The sequence below is a fragment of the Rhopilema esculentum genome, unplaced genomic scaffold (genome assembly GCF_057945365.1).
Source record: "Rhopilema esculentum isolate cy_ngs unplaced genomic scaffold, ASM5794536v1 HiC_scaffold_34, whole genome shotgun sequence".
Classification (NCBI taxonomy): Eukaryota; Metazoa; Cnidaria; class Scyphozoa; order Rhizostomeae; family Rhizostomatidae; genus Rhopilema; species Rhopilema esculentum.
The window spans coordinates 885,966-910,564 of NW_028300845.1; the positions used below are offsets into that span (position 1 = coordinate 885,966).

Genomic DNA, 24,599 nt, shown 5'->3' on the forward strand with positions numbered 1-24,599 from the left:
CATTTGGGGGCATTTCTCAGCTGGGGTCTGCATCCTATCTTTTTGGGCATATCAAACTGCCCATTTCTTCTAACTTTCATGTCGTTATCACAACTAGCGGCAGTATTTTTACAATTAACGCTTTTGGGGCCTGGGACCAAGTACAACAGTCTAAAAATAGCAATTGGGGGCACTTTTCAGCTGGGGTCTGCATCCTATCTTTTCGAGCATATCAAACTGCCTTTTTCTTCTAACTTTCATGTTGTTATCACAACTAGCAGCAGTATTTTTACAATTAACGCTTTTGGGGCCTGGGACCAAGTACAACAGTCTAAAAATAGCATTTGGGGGCATTTCTCAGCTGGGGTTTGCATCCTATCTTTTCGAGCATATCAAACTGCCTTTTTCTTCTAACTTTCATGTTGTTATCACAACTAGCGGCAGTATTTTTACAATTAACGCTTTTGGGGCCTGGGACCAAGTACAACAGTCTAAAAATAGCATTTTGGGGCATTTCTCAGCTGGGGTCTGCATCTGATCTTGTTCAGCGCCCAAAACTACCCTTGTGGACGAAGTTTCATGCTGGTATGCGATTTTGCATAACTCTCTCAAAATCTGAGGCTAACAGCCCTGACTAAAACGGAATTGAAAGTAAAGAACGCCGTGGCATTTCTTACTTTTGGATGCTGCGTTTATCAGAGGGCGGCTTTTAATACAAAATGAAAAGTGTGTCAAATGAAAAATAACAAGAAAAGTGCAACAAAAAAGATAAAAACAAACTTAAAACAATGTAAAAACGATTTTGTGAAAAATGTTCGCAAAATGGCGTGTTCGCGATATAAAAGTGTCAAGGAATGTCAATCTCACTGTCGTCTCCGTCAGAGTCCTCGTCTTATGACAAAAACTTTCATAGCTTCCTTAACTGTTCGTTATTTCTTGTTTGGTCTGTTTTGAAATAAACGCTGCTATTCAAGATGCGGCGTTTAAAAGCAAGTGGCGTTTGTCAGAGGGCGGCGTAAATTACAAATGATTGGCTGAAAGTGCGACGTTCATTATAGGAAATACGGTATGCAAAAAAGTGACAGGAAGAGAAAGTCTGCAAAGATGACATCATTTCTTTGACTTGTCTTCAATCTTCATGAAACCACATTAACAAAACAGCGATTATAACGACGCAGAAAACATAAAGAATTTATCAAAGACCAAATTATTAAGATTATAATTTACAGAAGGAAGATGGATGTACCATGGAGTGTGTGTCGATATTTTCAGGATATAGCTCAACCGTTGTATGCTGTAAACAGGATGAATAAATTATATTTTATCCTCAAAATCTCTTCACAGACTTCGGGTTAACTGAAAATGCGAAGGCCTTTTTATATCACACTTAGTTCACACTTACAAAAACTTTTTAACCGGTATTTGCAACTTTTGCAAAGTTTTTAGATAAAAAGAAGAAGTCATGCAATTGTTTTGAAATATCGCTTGGAAATGAATGCGTGATTCTTTAGATACATATCTGTGGATCTTTTGGACTTAAAGTACTAGACCAAGGAACCTACAAGGGATAAACTAAGATTACTAGGGGCAATACAATTACTATGGAACCAAAACTAAATGCTATAAACACAAGTCAGACTAAACTTAAAACTTACGTTAAGATAATTAATGAAATGACTTAGGCACTTGTCACCGACCATCCCGTTTATCGGATTAAAACAATGCTATAAGTTATTAAGCACAGTATGCAATGCAAACTTACAGATAAAACTAAGATTTGTTTACTAAATATTTAAAGGGATTCTTACTACACAAAGTATAAAGTAAACCTACTCTATTTACAAAAGCAAATAATCACAAAATGCGAGATACTAGGTTTTGCCTGTCTGTATTGGTCCACTTGAGAGGTGAGAGAGCTTTACGTTTGTCTCTCATTAAAACAATGGACTAAATGACCCATTTCATTAAAACAATGGACTAAACGGCACAAAGCTCCTCTTCTTGAGAATTGTTAGAGAGAAGTTCATTAGCTACATAAAGCAGATCGAGGTGCCAGAAATGAATGTCTTTATATCAGAAAGACCAATTGAGTAGTTACGTAATGAAACCTCAATCGAGGGTGAAAAGAACTAGACAGACACAACATAACTTGCATTCGAAAAGCATAAAGGTATTTCACTGCAACTCTGTCTCTAGCTTACGTAAAACTCTATCTTGTGTGATCATCTTTATTTGTCATACATTCGTCCAACAACCACTCTCCATCGCAGTCACCTCCGTTTCAATGCAACCAATGGAAACCTTACCTATTCTTCTCTCGTCAGTCGTGTTAACCTGTCTGTCACTTTATACGAAATTCTTGAATTCAGAACTCAAAGTCATGAAGAACACTTGAGAGCCAGTACCAGATGTCGATGCAAAAAACACCTGTAAGAAAATATCTGAACGTCAGCAGATGACATATCAAAAGAAAAAAGACCCGATGAACTAGAGGGTTATGTTGGTGATGGTTTTTACTGCTCCGCCCACCCCCAACCAGGCGCTAATGAATTGATTAGTAACATCATCAGATTTAAGTTCATTTCTTAAAACATTGGGATATGTAGTCAAGAAACCATTTACAATTTTGTATTCTTCTTGTATTTACTATTGCTAAAAAATAACACGGGCGAGCACTGCCTTATCTGCAAAGCTGTTATTAATAATAATAATAATAATAATACAAATATTTACAGAGGATGGCCTCAGTCACTTGAGTTCTGAATTCATTCTATTCCAAGTCAAACATTGACACAACATTAAGTAAACAAGTGTGCTATATAATGGCTAGCAAAAGGAATTTCGGAAATAAGCATGCCAATTATTTCCTACCTTTTCATTCCTTTCACATAAAAACCGGAACATCTGCCTTCTTTTCTGCATAAAAACACTGTCGAGCGTTCCAGTCTGCAGATTACGAACCTCTATAGCCTTTTCGCCCCAGCCCATGATCTGATTGGAACCAACTTGAGCTAAAAAGAAAAAACAAATCATGATGATAAAAAATAGAAATCCAAGGTAACGATTATTGTTTAGGGTTGCCAAAATAGACTGAAGAACATTCATTTAGCTGTAGTTCCAAACCGTACCAAAAAGACGCAAGGAAAAGCTTGTGCTAAATAAATGATAAAGATTTAAGTGTCTAATTGTCTTACCAACAGAGTGAGGCGGTTCTCCCCATCTTATGGTTGCATCTTTAACCTTCTTCCCAGCAGTACTGAAATAGGCCCCCTCGTCTTCGTAGCACAACAAAATTGTACGCCCGTTGCTTCCAGGGAGTGGTATAATGGAATGTGCCCGAATCGGTTCGCCTCGTAATGGAACATGAATGTCGTAAACCGAGGCTGAATCTAGATCGACACCATGGAAACCTGAAACAAGCAATTAGAATATTACATGGCACAAAAATTACTTTTGGTACCCAAATTGAATAAAAAAATGCTATTTTCCGAGAAATCCGTTAGATTTCCTAGAATTTTTGCAATGTTTCGAAAATGTCCAGACTTTTATTCAGTAACTAAATAGCAAATTACTACAAAGAAATGATCGTTTGGTAATCAAATGATTCAAGCATTCACACCTATTTCGGAAGCGTATACAACTCGAAGCTTGCTATTATCTGTCTCTATTGCCATATTAACCAGAAGAGGACGATGTATCAGCGTTCTGAAGGACTAAAGAGAAGTAAATACTCAGATTAAATATCATCAAATATTACTTGATTTAGTGCACATGACACTGCACAAGGCCATCTTTAGCCTGGCTTAGCTTGTAAAAAGTTTAGAGACTCGTTTTTTCGAAAGGAAATCATAGAATATAAAACTGGTTTAATCCATAGCTAGAAATAGTCAATTAGACATAAAAAAACTCTTCTTTGTTACCAGACACTTCAAACAATAATGAAGGGCTTTCATTGATTTTTGAAATAGAAGGCACACATTGTGTAGTCCTACTAAAGTGAGGGTAAAAGTAGGCGGCAAATGTTTGGTGAGTAAGCGGCGGACTTTTAATGAAATCCGTGGTAATGTCCTTAGATACAACTTAAATCCAATGTAAAATGACAGGAACTTGAAATAACAGGAGCTATGGTACTCCAGAATAACAAGAGCTATGACATTGTTTTCACTACATTCTGTGTTAGCAACAGTTGAACCAAAAATGGAAGCCTACGAAGATATGGGAGGCAACGTGCCCTGGCAAGACAAAAAATATTGTAGGAGATGTTTGAAATGCATCCAAGTAGCATAGCTAAAACAGACAAAGAAAGTTAATAAGATTACAAACACCTAAAAAGCGTTGCCGTCAAGCTCCAATGGTGAAACGATCACTTTGCAACAACGGTATTTATGCGGAAACAGATTCAATGGAATTGAAACTTACCTTAAATGCCATGAACTTGTGGTACGGTTTTGGGGCCCATGCGTAAACCTCGATGGCAAAATCGACGGCAATTGCAAGAAACTTGATTCTGTGAAAATTCACTGAAACGCAAAAAGAAAAATATCATATAGATCCAATCCTTACATTAGCTGTCTATCACCTTGAGGGGGTAAGTTAAGGAGGAAAGCTACTATAGTTGATCGATGGAATAATCAAGAAGCTATGCCAAAAGAATACTAAGTTTGTGAATTACCGAGTTTATAGTGGGTGCATCCTTGCAAATCACCAACTGTTGTGTACTGTCGTTGACGCTGTTTCTCCGACTGAAAAAAAATTCACATGAACTTCGCGATGAACAGTTGCTTACCAAGCTACCAAGCTACATCTTATCTTCAAGAGGCAACATCTGTACGTTTACGATCGTTTACGACAATCCACTTGGTCGCTAACAGAGCGTTTTTGCCTGTCCACACGCTAACGCCCAAAGGACTTAAAGCGAGAAAATGACATCACATGATCTTGAACCTGATGCCCATGCAGGAACTACCTCTTATGCCACTAATTAGGCCACATTCTTACAACCTTTACCCTTTCGGTTTATGTATTCAACTGAATTGATAGATTATTTTTTAATGTCGATATGTCTGAGGATTAGTATTTCTCTATGCAAGCTGAATTTATGTCGATATTTGCACACAAAGGTCTTTATTTATTTTGCAGTCGTGTTAATGGCTTTCTTGCATAGAGAAATAAATATAGCTGAAGAAGATTGAATCTTCTTTTCAGATACTCCGCGTGCAACCTAATTATAGCAATTTTGGTTATGATGTATGAAATTTATGCAGAAATAAAGCCAAGCAAAAGAAAAATAACAAAAGACTGTCCTGAACCGAGTAAACTTATGAGGTTATATTTTTACCTTGACGCTTACTGTCATTTTAGCCTCTTTATACAAATTGGCAAGAGACTGTGTCACAGTTTACAAAAGTATCCGTTTACGACCATCTACAAGCATAAAATTCATACCATCCACTTCGGAAAGCGTTTTCAAAAGTATCTTTGTGTAATGACCTTAAACGCCGTTAAAAGGTGGATGGAAGAGGTAAACATGTAAGAAGCATTCGTTTCAAACCTAAACGTATAGATGTGGATGGTATTTTTTTAACTCAAGTCGTTAAGTAACCAGATACCAGACGCATTGACTGTAAAGTGTCTACCCCAAAGTAATTGAGAGTCGAGGGCTTTGGAACAATGACTTGGAGCGGAAAATGGCGCGAAACCTCTCACCCCAGCTCCTCGACATGTGACATAAGTGAAAGTTGAAAAAGCACGCCAGACAACGAATATACCATTTGTATTGAATATTTGGTCTGCACCCAGGCGAAAGCCGTTGATTCGATATTGTCAATGAAAAAAGGGTTTATTTATATATTATAAGGTAGGCAGAACAACGAAAACTATAAAACCTAGCCTGTTGATATGATGCACTGATGTACAAACGATGACTTGAAATATTTTAAAAATTGCTGAAAGACTCCAGGTGACAAATAGGTGGGCTTAAAGAATGAGAATAATGTGGCGCCTTCCTTGCATTGAAAATTTCATTTCTGACAATCTTTGTTAGGTTGATATGTAAATAATGCTTGTTGAGACTATGTAAATACTGGTTTAAAGAAAACTGGCACTTGTAAAAAAACACGCCTCTTGTAAAAAAACATGCCACTTGTACTATAGCATCTACGATGAAAATGTAATGGCAATTGCATCTAGACATTTTCTACCCAGCTGCGGATCGAAAGCAACGTTAGTGGAAGAATGATGCGTTTGATTGGTTCTTTGCTTTTGACCAATCAGCACCTGCTAGCCCCACACATGTTATGGAGTCCATGAGAGAAGACGAACCATTTTGGTAAACGCATTTCTTACAATTTTATTTGTTTAGGATTGAAACTAGATGAAGTAGGCTATGGTATTTGGCACAAAGCCATGCATACAAGACGTTGGGTTTAAAAGCCCTTCTACCGGAATGAGAACAAAAGAAGTCAACAAATAAGGAAAATATTGTACCTCTTCTCCTTTCACAATTTTGTTCTTTAGATAAGAAAGGTAATAAACTCTCAGCTTGTTGTGCTTGCCTAAAAATGTTAATAATGCGATAAAGATATTAGTAAGAGAACACACGTCATAGAAAAGCATATTGTTCAGTGATATCATTTCACAGAAATGGGACTTGTTGTGAAATGGATATTCCTGAAACAATAATGTTTTTAAAGAACTGTTCATTACGAAACTTTCATCTAAGTTTTTAGTTAGCCACCTTCAACTGAAGACACGAGTCTATAAGGTATTTTTGGGCTAGACTCTTACCAGGTCTCATCCAATTTGCCATCGAAAAGTAAAATTTCATTTTGGCAATTTGAATAAGAAGCATTATCAAAAAGTATTAGATTTCGTAGACACAGTAAAAACTCGACTGATATGACTTAATAGGTAGATTAAAATACAGTATAGACTATAACACAATTTTAGATAATGCAGATAGACTAACAAAAAGAAATGATTAGCAACCTACCAAAAGGCGTATAAATTTACAACTTACTCAAGGCCCCATTCTGGTGACGTGGTCATTTGCCCCCTTCCCCCAAAACCCTTGGGTGTGTGCTAATAAACTACAGCAAGAACAATTTAGCGTCACGAAAAGTGCGTATCAGATAAAACGTTAAAGTTGTTGAAGAAATATTCTCACCGCTAATCGTGACTAGAACGTTTAAGTTCTCGATAACATCTATTTGATGAAAACGTCGTCTTGAAATCAGAGGAAAAACTGAAATGAGAAAGTGAACATCAATGTGTATCATATGTATGAAAATGCAAGTCATATAAATAATGGCTTATGAACTTCGTTGTCATTGGTGCTATGTATTTTTTGACACACTCCACTAAAAGATTACAATACATGCTAAAGGCTACATTACTTACAAAAACTATTATACAACAATAGGGGGAACGATACCCCGAGTAGCCGATAGCTAAAACTACAGTGGGGCCATATCATGGAGTTGATTGACTGTCTCAAACCATATGCAACGAAGATTTTCGCGATTAGAATAATGTAATATGTTTCTTATTCATAACAACTTCATGTTGGTACCGACGTGTAATCTCATGATATCTTTCGAATAAATATATTGAATATGCTGGATACCAAGCATACAAAAGGAAGTGAAGCAAAGGAAATGCAAGTCAAATAAATAATCTTTGGCTACTTCAATTACGCCTTGCAGCCCAGCATTCAGCTGAAATACCTAGAATATCCGACCTCTTGAGTTTCGTTTATAGTTTTCATCGTACACTCATTTTTTTATAAGAAACAAAGGTCGATATTGAGTACTCTAGTTTCTTAATGTTCTGGAAATTTCAATACTCACTGTTTCTTAAGAGTTTCTTAATTATGATGTTATGAATGATGGTATGAAATGTTCGTGACCTTTTTTCACGTCAAGAGATTCGCTTCCGTTCTGATGCTGTATTTAGACGTGGGAAGTATATTTTTATCCCTTGTGTCTTAATTTCTAGGCCATCTGGGCAATCATGTTCTTGGATTTTACAAAATTTCGTTGTTCTCGGTTTTGCCACGATTTAAGAGTTTCTTAATTTTTTTGCTTCGAGTACTGAAGTTTCTTAATTTTTTGTGACTGTCCAGTACTCGTTTCTTATAGCCAGTTTCTTATAAAAAATGAGTGTATTCTATTGCTATTCGCATATGCTATTATTTCTGTTCCCCAATCCCCATGAACAATTTTGATAGCTGACATACACGTCAAACGATAAAACCTACTTCATAATATACTTCGTCATTTTATAGCAACCAGACATTGTTTCAAGTAGGGAAGGAAATGGCGGAATTCGACATTGAAAACAGGCATAATGTTTCAAGACAGTGACTGGATGGTTAAAATGATGAATCAATCTAAGGTACCTTGTCGTTCACATACCGTTGAGGTCGTATTTAGAAAAAACCGTAACTAATCAAAATACCTTTGTCGTTGCCGCTACGGTCGAGAAGGTAAAGCCCATTATCCGTTCCAATCAGTAGGTTAACTCCTGCATGAATAGATAGCAGATGACGTCATCAAATAGGAAGGGCCGTATGACGTTGATCATTTAGTTGCAAAAGTGTTAAGAATCCACAAAATAAAACAAAACAATTAAAGGATACAAAAACTGATATACCTACTGAAGATATTTACTGCGAGACAAAAATGCTCTGAAAATGATGACCTGGGACGGGAATCTTGTCTAAATAGTTTAACATGATTATTTTGTTGCATTGATACAAATTTGATCTTCTGCTTAGGGTTGAAATTCCTCTTAAGTTTCATTAAATGTTCGAGGAATTAACAGACGTAAAACGTCTAACATTGGTAAGAGTTCCAGTGCCAGACTATTTTTTTTAAAAGGTTTCCACTGGTGTTGTGCCATTCATTTTGTATTACATTATTGCTGTTAAAACATTGTGCTGCAGAGGTCTGTCTAACAATGAAAAAACGACAAAACAGGGATAAATACTAAACCATACCACAGTATTAAGTTAGCAATGTGTGCAACAATTCAAAGTAAACTGATTATTTGTTTTGGTAGAACTTGGCCAAAAGACAACATTTTTCAGTTTATCAAGGGTGTTTTTTCCGAATTTGATTATCCATCGCTAATAATCCAGATCTGGTTACATACTCACCCCATAAAGCGGCTGATAAAATGTCAGATCTGAATTTGTACTTGTACTTTTTTATTTGTGGCATCTAAAATTGAAAATATGAATATTTTAGTAAGGACTCTCAACGTAAGTTAAATATATAATTTATTGCAATTTAACGACCAGGTCAGAAATAAAAAACCGGATCCTTATATCAAATTTGATTAGCGTATCTTTACATACTTAATTATGTCTAGCTCAATGGTCACAAAATTACAAACAAAACAAATAGGAAGAAAGAACCACATAAACTGCATAAGGCTCATAGCTAAACGAAACTTTTGCTTCGGGGGCACTTAATTGACATAGAGACCAGATTTTCTCGCCTTCTGTGTGTCACGTAGCAGTCAAGGGTACTACAATCACTGAATCAATAAAGGATGGTGGCATTTATTGATTGGCAATCCTTATGAGAGTTGCTGTAGGGTGGTGTGGGGATACTACAGTCTCCATCCAAGTAGCAAATAGCCTGTGTGGTATTCAAGATGTCAAAGTCAACAAAAAACATGCTCTTATTAACCGTTTAATCGCATAGTTTCACAAGGGGGGTGGGTATGGTAACAGGGTATGCAGAAAAGATATTGTTAAGTTGTAACCAAGTGAGTTTGTGCATTATGCAACCATCAGAAGTTTGAGGAGCTTTGGAATGAAATAAACCAAATATAAAAGCTATATACCGCTGAATCGTCGATTGCCACCGAAGCTCTTTCAGGCGAAACATTGACAGAAATGTTGGGTTCTGGAGTAGTAGCCCTTCTTGATGCTTGCTTGGCAACCTTTTTTCTGTCATCTGATTGGGTAGATGATGATGAATCGGTGGAGAGGTTTCCAACCGATGCACTCACACCTCGAGCCTGCAAAGAATCAAAACTCAAGGGTTGAACGAAATCCTGTGCTTTTCTAAACAATATGATTAAACGCAAATACGGTTTTTTGTCGATATACCTTGTGGTTTAAGTATAATGATACGTAATAATGAGGCTTAAATGCATACAAATGCAAGTTGCTGAGACCAAACAGGTATCTGGATGCTGAAAATCAAGGTATTATTGCAATGAGAAGTGCTCCTTTACAGTTCAAAGGTAGAAAATTCTTTAAAAAATGATAAGTAGTAGTATAGGCTAGTCATCGTATTGAATCATGAAAAAGTGAAATTCAGGGGGAAACAGTGCTGCTTGAAGCAACTATCAAGTTTGACGGTAATATGATGGCGCGAGCTCTCAGGAAAATGCTATCCTACAAAACCTAAACTAAAAACAAAATTCGATCCAATGTCTACGACAGTTTCAGGAATAGCAACATCGCGTATTGGAAATTTTCTTTTACAAAATTGAAAGGATTACAAGCTAATAGCAATGGGTCATGTTAAAAAACCTACAAAAAGTAGAATAAGTGAAGCAGACGCCTGAAACACTTTCAAAACAAAACAAGATATACGAAGGACGCTTGGCACTACGTAGCTAGCTACGAAAAATTTCAGGTTTAACGTTTCATAGTGTTATCATCACATCACTTGAGAGAAATGTTTCCTGTTTGTCTCAATAATATGTGCGTAGGCAGCATATAGATGATTTAAATCCCAGAACAATCGGTGAACATGTCTCATGTTGTCTTTCTCATTTAGACAAAGGCTAGCAAACACCAGGGACTGCGCTGTCTCCAAAGCTGTTCCGTTACCAACCAATTCAGATTACCTTGTGAAAATTCAAGTTTGGCCATTCACCATTTACGCATTTGACAGAAAACGGAAAGCTCATCTGTGAATCCAGTCCGCTGCTTAACGGCCAGTGTCATTCTATATTCTGATCTATTTTCAATACGTACTCATAGTCCAAAAGTGAAAATAATTCTTCTAATTCGGTGCAATGAAGAAAGAAACCCCACTATTTGTATTTTAATGCAAATTCTTGATACAAGTTTACAAAAGGACCAAAGGACTAACATGATATATCAAGCATGTCATCTCTTAACGCTTGACAAAAGAGGGATAAAGACAGATTTATGACAAATGTGCAGGTCAATACACCTCATCATCAGTCAAATAGACCCCAGACACCTCATCAGTCTAAAAGAAATCGGATGGCTGAGTGGAATTAGGTGTCTGACAACAGGAAAATAAGCCAAAAGATTATTTTGGCTCATAGAAACTCGTCCAGTACAAGAAAATACCCCAATCTCGGTCTGGTTCTGGAAAATATAGCTGAATGTGAGATTATACGTGTCTATAGACATACATAGGAAAGCTGGCAAAAGCAAAACACGTTTATTCAAAACTGAATAGGGTGCTCTAGAATTCTTTCTGGAGAGAGTCAAACGAATCATATACCAAGCATAGAAAGTTCTAAAGGCAATTTATGTTAAACATCATACTTATTTATACCCAATTTTCTGTCAGGAAACGTCGAAAGGTTCTTCTACAAACCTTTTTCATTATCTACATGATGTCTCTTTTGACGTCATTTAGAACCAAAAGTTTCATAGTTAAATGTGATAGAACAACAACCACATGTATGTCGGCAGAACTGCCGGGTGATCAAGCGAAGCGACGTTAAACAGTTGCATAAACAAAGCACCACAAGGTCTCTTATGTGTGGGTTTATATTGATGGAATAAACAAGGAGACTGGAAAGGAGTCAATCCTGGGGCGAAAGGTGATTTGATCTGTGACGAAAGACACTGTGGTAATAGGGTTTGGAGCATTATCTATCAATGATGGCCAAAAAGGGCGACTGGATTGTCAATAAAAGTGTTTAGCTTGAAGAACAGACGTGTTGGTATTCATAACACAAAGCAATAAAAATCTGAATTGCAAAGAATTCCAAATCATTTTGCAAGCAGCCAAGGTTTGGCATTCAAGAAGATACGAACATCAGCGAGTTTCGGTTTTTAAAAAAAAATAAACATAGAAATAAGCAAGTGGTTGATAACCAATTTAAAAGCTCTCTTTATCAATTTCCTTAAGGAATTTTACAAGTTGTGCTGTTTTGATCTGGTAATACGAAGTCTTGTTGTGTTAAACATATTGAAAAAAGTCAAAAGTAATAACATTGACAATTCTAAAAAATAAAATAAACAAACATCCTTAAATCAGAGGAGACTAAAGACATTTTTCTGACAATTACATAAGCGAGAATAAGCTACCAAACTGCTGACTAAAAATGATAAATAATGTACCTGAAGATGATGCTGTTGCATTGGCAGAACATCGGGCAAATTGCTCGTCAAAGGCCTAGCCATCAAACCCTCAAGGCTGCTATCAGATGTGATGGACTAGAAACCAAGATAAAGTCAGTTGGCAACAACAAGATCTGGTCCCTGAACTTTCAGGTTTGATAACCACCAAAAGCAAGAGTTTATTGCAAATAATTTTGATATATTTGTTCCTTTTTATACAATTTTATTTTCAAAAACACAATATCAAAGAATGCAAAATGTGTAATGAGACATGAATTAGATGCAAAAATAAAAAAATAAATATTCATAAAAATAAAAAAGAAAGCATTAAATATTCCTAAAAGTTGCATAGAATTTATACATCAAGGATACAAATGAGGCAAATTAAGACCAGTTTAAATTTCATGTTAAATATTCAATATTATTGTTATTTTCTGACCATGTTCCACAGTGTCTAAGAATAACTTCAAAAACCACGTGAGAAGCTTCATCATAATGAACAGTGTCCGGTCTGATTCAGCTATTGGAAGGGCGGTTATATTACACAAACAGAAGTGGCAAATCTACCTGTGAATCTTCAGTGTCTTTTTGTCGACGTTTCGATTGCTGTTTTATCGTGTTATCCTCAGCCATGTTTATAGCTAGGAAAAGTAAATAAGATGTTTCTAAAATCTCAGCAACTTTCCCTTGATGAATTAGATAAGATAGGATTTTGCAAGTCATCAAACACAAATAACAATGTATATTTGTTCTTAAACCTCAATTTAAGTAGGGAACATAAAAAATAGCCCCTCTAAACAGTGTCTTCCAAATAAGTAAACTAAAATCAGAACAAGTTGGAAAACATGACTAACTGTTATAAAATTCTTAATGACGTAATAAGATGAAGGGATATATTAACTTTTAACTCGAAGGTTAAAACCGGCAATATGAAGGACAATTTGATATCAGTAACCAACCTTCCATTTCGCTCACAAGCCTGTTCAAAGTATCGAAATGTTCGTATGGAGGCGCAACACTGCAAATCGAAAAAGAATATCTAGCTTACACACATGAAATTGTAAAAGACAAAAATTACACGGGATAAAGACATAAATTACAGTGCAAATTGTAAGGAAAAGTACAATTCGATCCTTCATTCTTGTACATCTATGCATAACTCTATCGTTGATCTTTACAATATTACCAAACATTGTACACGAGCTGCCTTAAAAACATACTATTTGCACATTTGTACAACCCACTTGTGCTCCTTCTAGAACTCACATTACAGTTGCTCATCAATGGCATCAGAGTGTTTAAGCCCCTTACTGTCAGAGTACTTCCTAAGGACAACCTACTAAGAACTGACGAAACAAGGCTCTTACTAATCCGGTGGCTGCAGCACGTCTCGACGCAGTGTCCCATCGTCTTGTGCCTCTTGCTGTACCACCCTCTGAGGCTGTGGAGCAGGCTGTGGAGCAGGCTGCGCCCTGACTGGTTGACGTTCCTGCGGAGGCTGGTACTTTGGCGTTGCCTCCTGTCTCGGAGTTTGTTCTCTTTGATGAGACCGGTGACTCTGCCTACTGTCACTCTGCCTACTGTCACTCTGCCTACTGTCACTCTGTGGCGGTGGTTGTCTAGAGGCCTGTGCTCTTGGAGCTTGCTGCTGTACTGGCGATGGCGCCGGCCGCGCTTCTGGAACGCGTAGTTGCGATGATTTTGATTCTTCCATCTATTAGGATGAAAAGAAGAAGAAACATCACGTACAAATCTCACAGAAAAGAAAGAAAAGGTTCTTCTTATACCCAAAAGAGCTACACTTGAATTCTCCCAATAAAAAGTTTGGAATACTGCAATAATGGACATTTCTGTATAAAATAAAGATGAATGGTGTTAAGAAATCACAGAAGAAGGTTGATAACTTCTGTTCAAGTAACCTCGAAGCTAACATTGAAAAGAACAATAAATCACACATAGATACACTATCCTCGACGCAGCCCGTTACTCCAGCAATAATATATAGCAATCTATACTTCTGATTTAAGGTGAAGGGGTCAAAAGGATCGAGTAATGTCCTCATCATGAATGCAGCTTGGAACTGAACAGACCTTGTTTCTTTTGATAGTTTGATCACTTTCTTCGTTCTTTGCAGCAAATGGTGGTGCATCAAAATCTTTATCTGAAAAAAAGAAAAATAATTAAAGTAACAAAAAGGAGAGAGAATGTACCATATTGAAATAGCAAGCTTCCAGAAAATGAAAAAGTAAGAGAAAATCTAGTCTGAAAATTGCGGGAACGTACCACGAGGAGAAGGCGAGGCTGGCTCTCCACCTTGCATCATTGTCAGATTTCGCCGTAACGTTGCCCCAGGAGCACCCTCAATCAAGGTGTCACCCCTAAAAAATAATAATCATAACTTTATTCATATAGGTAAACTTGCGAAACGAATTCAAGAAACTATTAACCTAACATTACTAAAATATGTAATAAACAACAAAAAAGTTGCTTGCAATGACAAGTTGGACTACAATATTAGAAGAAAAGAGGAATCAGTTACAATTTAAAATCGAAATTTTCTCTGATTTATCGAATTCAAATGCGAAATCAGGGTATTCTGTAACTTATATTTCATAAAAACGAAAATTAAGAAGGTAGAGCTAACTTTGATACTACACAAAAAAGGTCAAAAAGCTTACTGCTCTTCGTCTACAAGAATGGCAGCCAAATCCAAGTCATCGCCTTCATTTCCATATGGACCATATTCATCTTCAAGCTCACCTGAAAAAATCAACATTTGATAGTCGACCGCAGCTTCCATAAAAAGCTTAAATATTACCTCGATAAAAAGCTAGATTCATTCACTGTAAACACTAAACAGGAAACATGAGACAACATAGAGCGTGTGTTGAACAAACTGCTTCCGACCAAACCGAAAAGACCGAAAAGTCTCAACAAAAATTAGTAGTTTAAATTGATATTGTAAAAATCAATACAAGAACTAAATCTCTTGGAACAACCCTTAAATTAAACAAAATTCATTGGACCAATCGACAGATACTAAAGTGGCTTAAGCCAACACAAGAATTGACCAATCAGTGAGTGTGATTCCACTCAAACGCTTATTCGTTGGCTAACGTTGATTGACAGATGGCTTACGCCACTTTTGCATCTGTCGATTGCCTTTAAGCATAGCATCTTAAATACTTTATCAGAAGGAACAAGATATTCGGCTAACAACAAGAAGGTCATTGTTTAGGGTTGCTGAAATCAATTGCTCATCAGAATGAAGAAGAATAAGAATGAAGTAAAATTGTTAGTAAAAGAACTTTTAATAATTTAAAAAACATAGGTTCTCGGGTTTATCAGTTTGAAACAGTTTAACGATATTTTTTTCTTCATAAATCCAACAGCATTTACCTCTTCGCCTTCTTGTTCTGTCAATGAAATCCTTAATCTCAATCCTAATTTTCCTCTCCTGTTGTTTGAAGCCACGAACAAAGTCATGCTGAAAAGAAGAGGAAACTGCAAAAACCATTCTAAAGAAATCTTTTCCCCATATTCTAGAATTATTAGGTAAGAAACATTGAGGCGAGGATAACGATTCACGGTAATTGAGTTGACTTGATAAGTAGGAATACAAAAAGTCCTGAACTTTTTACTGCCAAAAAAAGCCAACAATCTTTTTTGTTGATTTTTAATGAAATCTATGGTTACACAATAACCCAGCTAAGCGACCAGCAAAATTGCAAAAATTCAACAAGTCTTACAAACGACTAATTAGTATTTACAGCTTCAAAAACGATTGGCAAACTTGTTAAAATGAGTGATCAAATCCTGAGAATGAAACTGACTCTACCTGAAGCAGCTGTTCCGCTGTAGGCCTTTGTAGGTAATCCTTGATAAGGCAAACGGTGACAAAATCACGAAATTTTCTTGACCTGGATTGAAAACGAATGTATCACTATGTTAAAATTTGTTGAAAATTGTCATAATCTACGATGTTAAAGAATAATTTTGAATAAAATATTTAGATCGAGATTTATATATGCGAACAAATGATAGAAAATATACTCAAAGATAACAATTTGTCTAAAAAAACTATATACATAAAAAGGCAGTTTATTTGTACGTCACGGTTTTGCAGGCTTTCGGTAACAACAAAGAGTTTTGATAATGATAGCAAACAATGGCCATGAAGATATACGGGAAGACACTAAAATACTGACCATGATCTCTTTGATCTTAGTTTAGGTGGGTCACTTCTCGGAATAAGGAAGAGGGCTCTCATTGGATGCATATCACAAAGAGCTAGAAAAAAGGAGTTATATAGAGCCTTTATGAAAATGGCGATAGGTCAACATCACAGAAAAGGAAGCATCATCAGTTACTCAGCGGCTAGAAAAATACAAAGACAAAATGTATTGTGAAAAAATGTCATCATAGGAAATGTCATTTATCAAATAATACTGCCATTTGATATCATAGGTATCAGACTTGTATGAGTCACTGGAACTTCACTTAAAAATAGCTGGAAACTTACGAGGCTGGGATTCTGCCATTTCTATTGCTGTTATTCCAACTGACCACATGTCACACTAAAAAAGTTTAAAATCAATTACACTTTAGCAAACAACAATTTTGGAAACTAAAGTAACACTTTAGTATCATAGAAAATCTACTAGTAGAACATAAGGCTTTAAAAAAGATAATGTTTTCTGAGCAGCAAAATAGGTAACACATTTCTACCTAAAATATAGCTCCTTGTATAGTGCATTTTTGCTAATTTTCTTGCAAAAGGCTGTCCACCAATAAATTTTAGTGAACAAGACTTAAAACTAATTCTCTACGCATAAAATAACACTCAAACAAATGATAAAAAGTTTTCTGTTTACATCTACAGCTTGCCAAGCTAAATATGGTTCGCTTCTAAACAAAAATTAAATCGGAAACAAAAAATTTTCTAGGATCAAGGAAAATGAAAAAACTGACAATCAACTATGAAGATAACAATCCCTTTGCAGGCAAGAAGCCACATGGCCATAAAGGGAATTGTCAAAGTAGAGAAAGATGGGCTCAATGATGAATGCCAGTTTTGCTTTGAATCGATTTGTAGAAAATTTAAAGGAAATACGAGATACTAAGGCTGCTTGAATTGAAGGGAATACGAGAAAGAAGGAAATACGAGATACGAACCCTGTTGTCGTATGTGGCATCTGGTTGCTCATCACAAACAATGACTTCTGGTGCCATCCTAACAAAAGAATATTAGGTAAATTTGAAATCATGTTTATAAATAATTTATGTTGAACCTTAAAATACCGGATATTTCCACTTCTCAATCATCAAATATTTTGATCGATCCCTTAAAAGGCAACAAGAAAACTCACAAGAAAGCTCCCTATTCTTCAAACTACTACTATTTCCTGTTGCTTGATGTTGAGATAGAGGTTAAAGTACAATGATACCTTACATACAGAGCCAAACAATAAACAAAAGTGACTCGATTGCTATTTTCTTTTACACTGCATTGCATCCAATGATACTTCTCACGATGTACTGAGCAACGAGCAGTGCAGGACAAATGTACTCAATTTTCCCATACGTCTCTTTTTATGTCTGATTCCTATTCCAATGTGCCCATACGCCTGTCTGATCCCTATGCCTGAGATCTCGAAGAGCCGGCTCTTCTCACCAGTAAAGACTACTGTCTTAAGGTTTAGGCGTAAGGAACACTGTTGTCTTGAATTACTATCCAATGGCACTTAACAATCTTGATAGTGAATACGATGCACGATAGATACAAAGGTGTGGTACTCCTGACCACATTAATCTAAGACCATTGCACTATTTGACAATAACATCCAATTGAAATGGTATACCAGAGTAGAGTTATACTCCTAGGCACGCACATAAACAGAATCTATGCAAATATACCAAGTATACAAAACTAGAACCTGACAAAATACTTTAAATTATAATCAGTTCAAAAATCATAACAATAATTACCATGTAGAAATTAATGATTTAGGAATTGGTTTTTCATTCTTTAAAAACTGATTTGCAACTTTTAAAAAATGAAAAATAGAGAAGGTAGCAGTCCTACGATTTTATGAGTCAAAGATTTACGCAGTACTTGCATGATCGAAAAGTAACGAATGTAGTTGCAGGGACTGTTATAACATGCAGTTGCTTACAAAAGATGAAAACTCACCAATACGGCGTGCCGATAAAAGTGTTTCTTCTCCCTACAGTTCGATCAAGCTGCGCGCTTACTCCGAAATCAACTAGCTTGACTTCAGCATTCTCAGTCAGCAAAATGTTCTGTCCTTTTATATCTCTGTGTATGACGTGATTTTGATGCAGATGTTGAACTCCCTGTAAAAAAGAATTCCTTGCTGTTAGATTCAAATAGAAAACCCCCTGAAACAGGAGCTGGACAAGCGTTTTCAAGCCACAAATACGAAATTAAAAACCTTGAAAATTGGTTCTATTGGTTTCTAAAGGACCGAACTAAACTTTAGCTTAGGCCCAAAACTCGATCAATATTGAGAGAAAAGGCAAATAAGGTGGTCCACTTGGAAAAAATCGAAATTTTTGTCATTCAGATAAGAATTTGTCAATGTAAAGCTGCACAAAAAGTAACAAAATATGATCTCATAATTGAGGCTATAAAAAAACGTATTGGGGATTATTAGAAAAATTCTTCTAAATGTAGAAATAAATCCCCCAAACTTTTACAAGAAAAATCTATAGCAATGGGGTGAGACAAGAACACAAGAACTGCTTTAAACTAAATGAATGCACGGAATTTCAAAAAAGAAGTAAGAAGGATACAGATGTAAGCAACACAATAGAAAGAAATGCTACAAACCGTCAAAACTTCTCTACAAATATATGCAATCCAGTCTTCTTTAACTGATTTTGTTTTTGTTGCTGAAATAAAACATGATGTGTAATGAATAATTAGATTCTAGATGATTAACATGTTTCTTGGTTAAACTACATTTGGAAAGTTTCACCCAATGTAGAATGTCACTTACTCTAGTATAAGTTGGAATTTTTGTGACTTTTCTGATAAGCAAACCCCCTTACAAGCATTGCTATCATAAGTGCAAACCAAAAACTGCCAAAGACCTGGGTGATTATTGGAGGAAATACAGAAAACAAAATGGTAGACAGATATGTGATTATTTATTTACATTTTTTTGTAATGATTTTTCTTTGGCACTCTAACTTATCTAAATCTATTTTGTCATTACTGGGAAACAGATCATGACCTACTCACCTTTAACAAGATCTGTTACTGATCCAGCTCCACAAAATTCCATTACAAGCTGTTAAAGATTATTACATGATTATTGCACTGTTAAACCAACTTGTTTTGACAACCCAAAAAACAGAAACCAATTTCACAAAGATGGTAAGCAAAGCATGAATTGATTAACAAAAGCCTTGGACTCAAAAGTATCTGCACATACTCCAGTAGGATAAATTTGTCACCTTCATAACTGTGAATCTACACAATGAAACAAGGAGCAATAGCATTACATACACCACTAAGCTTTTGTACTATCATTATTATCATTGTGCTTCTTGGTTTTATAGAATATCAATGGAGACATAACAATTTGTTAAAACTGTCCTTCAAAAACTCTTTAATTTGTGCCATCGAACGGCATTTAAATGGACCTCAAACTCTATAAAACTCTCTCTTGGTGGACATAGCAGTAATTAAACAAGGAGCAATTAATACCAATTAGCTTGATTTCAAAAATAGACATTGCAAATGTCACTTCTGGTTTTAATGATTGAACTCACCCATAACTGGTCGTCTTGCCCTTCCATCATTTTCTTGATAAAAGCGCCATAGTATCTGGCAATATTTAGATGATTTGAATACTGCAATGAAACAAGATGCAATCTTGCTCAAAATCCAGTAACTTAAAATCACAAGTGAATAACAAATAGGCTTAAACAAAAAACAATATCTAACAGAGAAGCACTAAATATATCAGCTCCACTTCAATCATAGGCCAAAAAAATTACCCAGATGTTTCACTATTAATAATAACACAAAAATGTAAAAATATACCTTGCGTAAGACATTTATCTCAAGCTTGATCTCCTCTTCTTCATCCTGTGAATGAGAGAAAACTCAAATCAGAAATGCTCTTCTACACCCCTATATTATGTTACAAAACTGTAAAACATGGCCATCATGGCTATTGTTAACTAAATTTGTAATCATTTCCAATAATTATTTCCAAAATTTGCGATTAGTTATTATTTTATGATAGAAGCAAAAGGGAATAGTTGTTTTTCAATTCAAATGAAGAGATTTCTGCATACAAATATCGGACCATCAATGACAATATGAAATTTTACTTCAGGTCATTATGTCAGATAAAGTCCAAGAAAAGAATTGAATATTCTACTTAAGCAGAATTTTATGACACCATTTGAAGAGGCAAATCATTTCCCAATACTCCAAAAAGTATATTACTTTGATATAGCTTAAATGAACACATACTTTAGATACAACTTTGGAATATATCCTAATGTATAAGCTATCAATTTAACAATTTCTCAGAAAATAGATAAAAAAAACAAGAAAACAGATTAATCACTACTAACCTCCGTAACACTCATAATCTTGATGGCTGCCAACTGTCCAGTTCTTTTGTGCCTTCCCTAAATCAGGGGATATAAACTGATAAGATCAACAATATCCATACTCTCTGAAATCTTAAAGAGGTATGAATCATCAATTTTTTACAGTTGTCAGATTACTGGATTGTTTGAAATTTGATATAAAATTTAAACCTTAAATAAACTTCGCTTTACATAATCTAGTTATCTAAATATCTAAGTCATAATTTAATCCTCTGTCAATCTGGACATTTACTTTGAATAATCCAGCTCTACAAAATGGCTTAACCTACAATGCCTCCATATTGACTGATCACCTGTGTATCTGTAAGTTCTTAATACTTGTAGAAAATATTGTTTTGGCTACAGAATGATTCCACTGACTAAAGTACAAAACTTAAAATGTTCTATTTGGGACAAGGTTGAGGAATGGGAGAGAGCAGAAGAGTTTAAAACATCAAACAGCAAGTAAAGATTTGTCAATTTACTTAAATACTATTAAAACTAGCAACCAGTAATGTTGTTAGTTTGCTGTTAGCTATAAATCAAAAGTTAGTGTATGAGTGTGGCTACCTACTTACAGCTACGGGGTATTTAAGAGACACACTGGTCTATCAACAATTTTAGAAAGAGCAAAATCCTGACACACTCTTTTTATATTTCCTTGATTAAAATTTTCAGTCAGAGATGGTCCACTCTCTAGAGCTCAAAAGCTTCCAGATTGCATAAAACAGTGTTATCATTGGTTGAAAGCTTTTTTGGCCTGACACTTCTCAGAGCATGACAAAATTTGTCTTTTACAAAAATCTGACTCACTGTTGAAAGAGAAGTATCCAAATCTATATTAATTGTAGGGAAGAAATATAACTTGATGCCAGGCCTTTCTTTTCACGTGGATGATCACCCTTCCCCCTCACCATCGTCCTCGCCAAAATATTGACACAGGCTATTGACCCCCTTCGCAAAACATGTACCACTCACAAGAGAAAAGTAGAACACTTAGGAAAAAGTTAGCAACAAATGTCACAATTGATGTTGTCACTATTATTCAATTTACATCTTCTTGCAGGGTCATCAAGGATTTTCCTGGAGTCTTTTTAGCTAAATACCCTAAATTCCCTGATACCCTAATCCCCCCTCAGGTCCTGAAGGACTTTGTTTAACCATCAAGAGCCACACGTCTTACTGCATGTCTTAAAATACCAGCTTTCCTTTATAAATTTAGAAAAAGATTCTAAAAAGTAGATGAAGTGAGGACCTAGCTCTGCCAATGCTTTAATTTTGGTAAACAACTGATAAAAACATTCAGACTCCCAAGACTAGATCTTTCTCTTCTGTAACTTTTGAGGCTATATGTTGCATTGTGAGAATGCTCAATAGTTTGATTTGACTGGTTCAGTGGAATCAATGTCAAGAAATCTTACACATTACCTTGTAAACTTGCCCATAAGTTCCATTTCCTACAACTTCAACCAGGTCAAAATAGCCTGCAGGCTCCTGAAAAAGAAAAAATATGGACCTTTATTTATGCTCAAGAGGATTACCTACTTCTGATCTGTAATCATTTTGTTTCACATTTCAAAAGCCCGGGTGAATGAGACAGAAATATTAAGTGACACACTGTGTAAATTATGTTGCTTATGTTAAAGAGAACATGATGGACAAACTTTCAATAGACCAAAGTTAATTCAAAGTTCAAAGACCAAAGTCTAAAAAAACATAATCATAATACATATTTTAATAGACCATTCTTGGTTAACGATGCCAGAGGAATTTTTTCTTTGTTCTCTAAAAATATGACCTAGATAGCTCCTTGTGAGTTTTTTTCATATGTCCGACAGCAAACATACTAAACTTTGAACTACCTACTATATGTAGTTTTCCTTTTTTGTAAAAAATAACTGTTATTTGTGGTTCAAGTATTAAATATAAATGTAGTAGTTAATTATTGCTGTGAATGAAATGTTTTGAGTATTTATTTGAAAATGTCAAGAAGGGCAAACTCCTAAAAATTGGTGGTGAATAGAGGCTACAGTAGGATTGATATCGCATGAAAACTCTTGTTGATGTAAACAGACTTGTAATCTATACAAACATTTAATGAAGTGGAGATGAAGAGAGGCCTTACCATGGCAGGAAGCAATTATTAAAAGAATTGTGATATAGACAGTATCTGCTATTTTGTCCCTAATAGGCTAATGGCACCACCAAACCCAAAATACCCAAAATGGTGTATCCTTTTATCATAAAGAATGTATTTCTCTTACAAAACTCCCTCTACAAGTTAATCTGTATACATGTTTGAGATATTCTGTTAAACTTTCAGCTACTGACAAATAACTATTACATCAATAAACATGATAGTAAACTTTAAATTTTCAAATCTAGAGAAAAATGAATTTTAGCTAAACATTTAGGATAAAAAGTCCTTAGTTTGGCACTGCTTGTTAATCTCTGGCTAGCTATAAAATGAGAGATCAGTATCGTGTTTGTAATAGTGTTTTACTGAAACCCTCATAGATTGGTATGAAAGGCCTTGATGGCAATAAAAATAACGTGTTATCAATTTTCAACGGTAACCGATGTCCTGAAAATTGCTGGAAGCCATTGCAAACAAAATTTTAATGGCAATTTATGCATGTTGATTTATGTCTATTTAGAGTCTGACGAATCGATAAACTTTACAGTACAGCGGATAAACGCAGACACAATTACGAAAATAAACACATGTTTTGAATTTCTCATTGCAAATCCTAATCAAGAAAGGTCTGTATAATATTTCAATTGCCATGCTTGATATTTTCAAGTGTAAACTCCATAGCTATTGATGCTCAGCATGTCTATAAGCAAATAATAACCACAGTCAGGTACTTCCAAAACTTCTATATAAGAAAAGTAATTATGATTAGATTTAGGTCTTACCTTCAAATTAGACAGGTCGATGTCGTCCAAACTCGACATTTTTCACAATGGGCCTAAGCACAGCTTTTCCTGCCAGCTATAGTGCTCCAACAGTCATAAATACGAAATAAGAAATAGTGTTACGAACACAAAGAAATGATTTATATAATATTCAGAAAACAGCCATTGAACTAAAATTCAAGCATTTTCCATGACCAGAACAGTATTAACAATTCGTCGCAGCTCCACACCTTTTCTGGCAGACCATCATTTCCTTTCTTTCTCAGCTCAACCACCGGATATGCATATTGTTTTGGTCAAGAGCCGACCCAGACCTCCCAAATGAATTCTTCATTATCAGAGAGCGTCCTTTCATATTCCTTATTCTTTTGCAAATTTTAATTCGTGTGCGAATGCAAAATTTACACCGACGTACAAATGAGAACACGAAGAATTACATATGTAGCAAAGAAAATTGCAAATAAAAAACATATCTGCAGCAGGAAGCCGAAAGAAAATACGCTTTGTATTCAATTTCATATCATTAGACATCAATTAAATAGCGATTATAACGAACAGTAAATCAATTCACGGCAAATTTATTAAAACATTTATCCTATGACATTTCAGTGCAATTTCTAAAGCCTGTGGCTACGAGCAATTTTGTGTGAACCCAGCGGTCGTATTTTGAGACGAAAGAGATAAAATGAGTAGCCTTAAAACCCATACTAAAGCGCAT

The 24,599-nt window shown here is 35.5% G+C and overlaps 1 protein-coding gene across 1 annotated transcript; it reads right to left on the bottom strand.

The window, feature by feature from the left end:
* Positions 1 to 636: 636 nt before the first annotated feature.
* Positions 637 to 24,142, bottom strand: LOC148957311 (serine/threonine-protein kinase mig-15-like). Its single transcript, XM_089115564.1, has 31 exons — positions 23,882 to 24,142; positions 22,391 to 22,456; positions 20,945 to 21,001; positions 20,403 to 20,447; positions 20,129 to 20,209; positions 19,596 to 19,644; positions 19,182 to 19,243; positions 18,522 to 18,685; positions 17,504 to 17,561; positions 16,851 to 16,905; positions 16,537 to 16,618; positions 16,167 to 16,248; positions 15,728 to 15,815; positions 15,007 to 15,088; positions 14,612 to 14,706; positions 14,419 to 14,489; positions 13,696 to 14,042; positions 13,288 to 13,346; positions 12,896 to 12,969; positions 12,329 to 12,424; positions 9,832 to 10,008; positions 9,137 to 9,200; positions 8,437 to 8,502; positions 7,145 to 7,222; positions 6,466 to 6,533; positions 4,652 to 4,721; positions 4,399 to 4,499; positions 3,599 to 3,692; positions 3,174 to 3,389; positions 2,851 to 2,990; positions 637 to 2,406 (listed from the first exon to the last, which is right to left on the bottom strand). Exons 1-31 carry the CDS (start codon positions 23,918 to 23,920, stop codon positions 2,326 to 2,328), a joined length of 2,907 nt encoding a protein of 968 aa, XP_088971690.1. The 5' UTR covers positions 23,921 to 24,142; the 3' UTR covers positions 637 to 2,325.
* Positions 24,143 to 24,599: the final 457 nt, after the last annotated feature.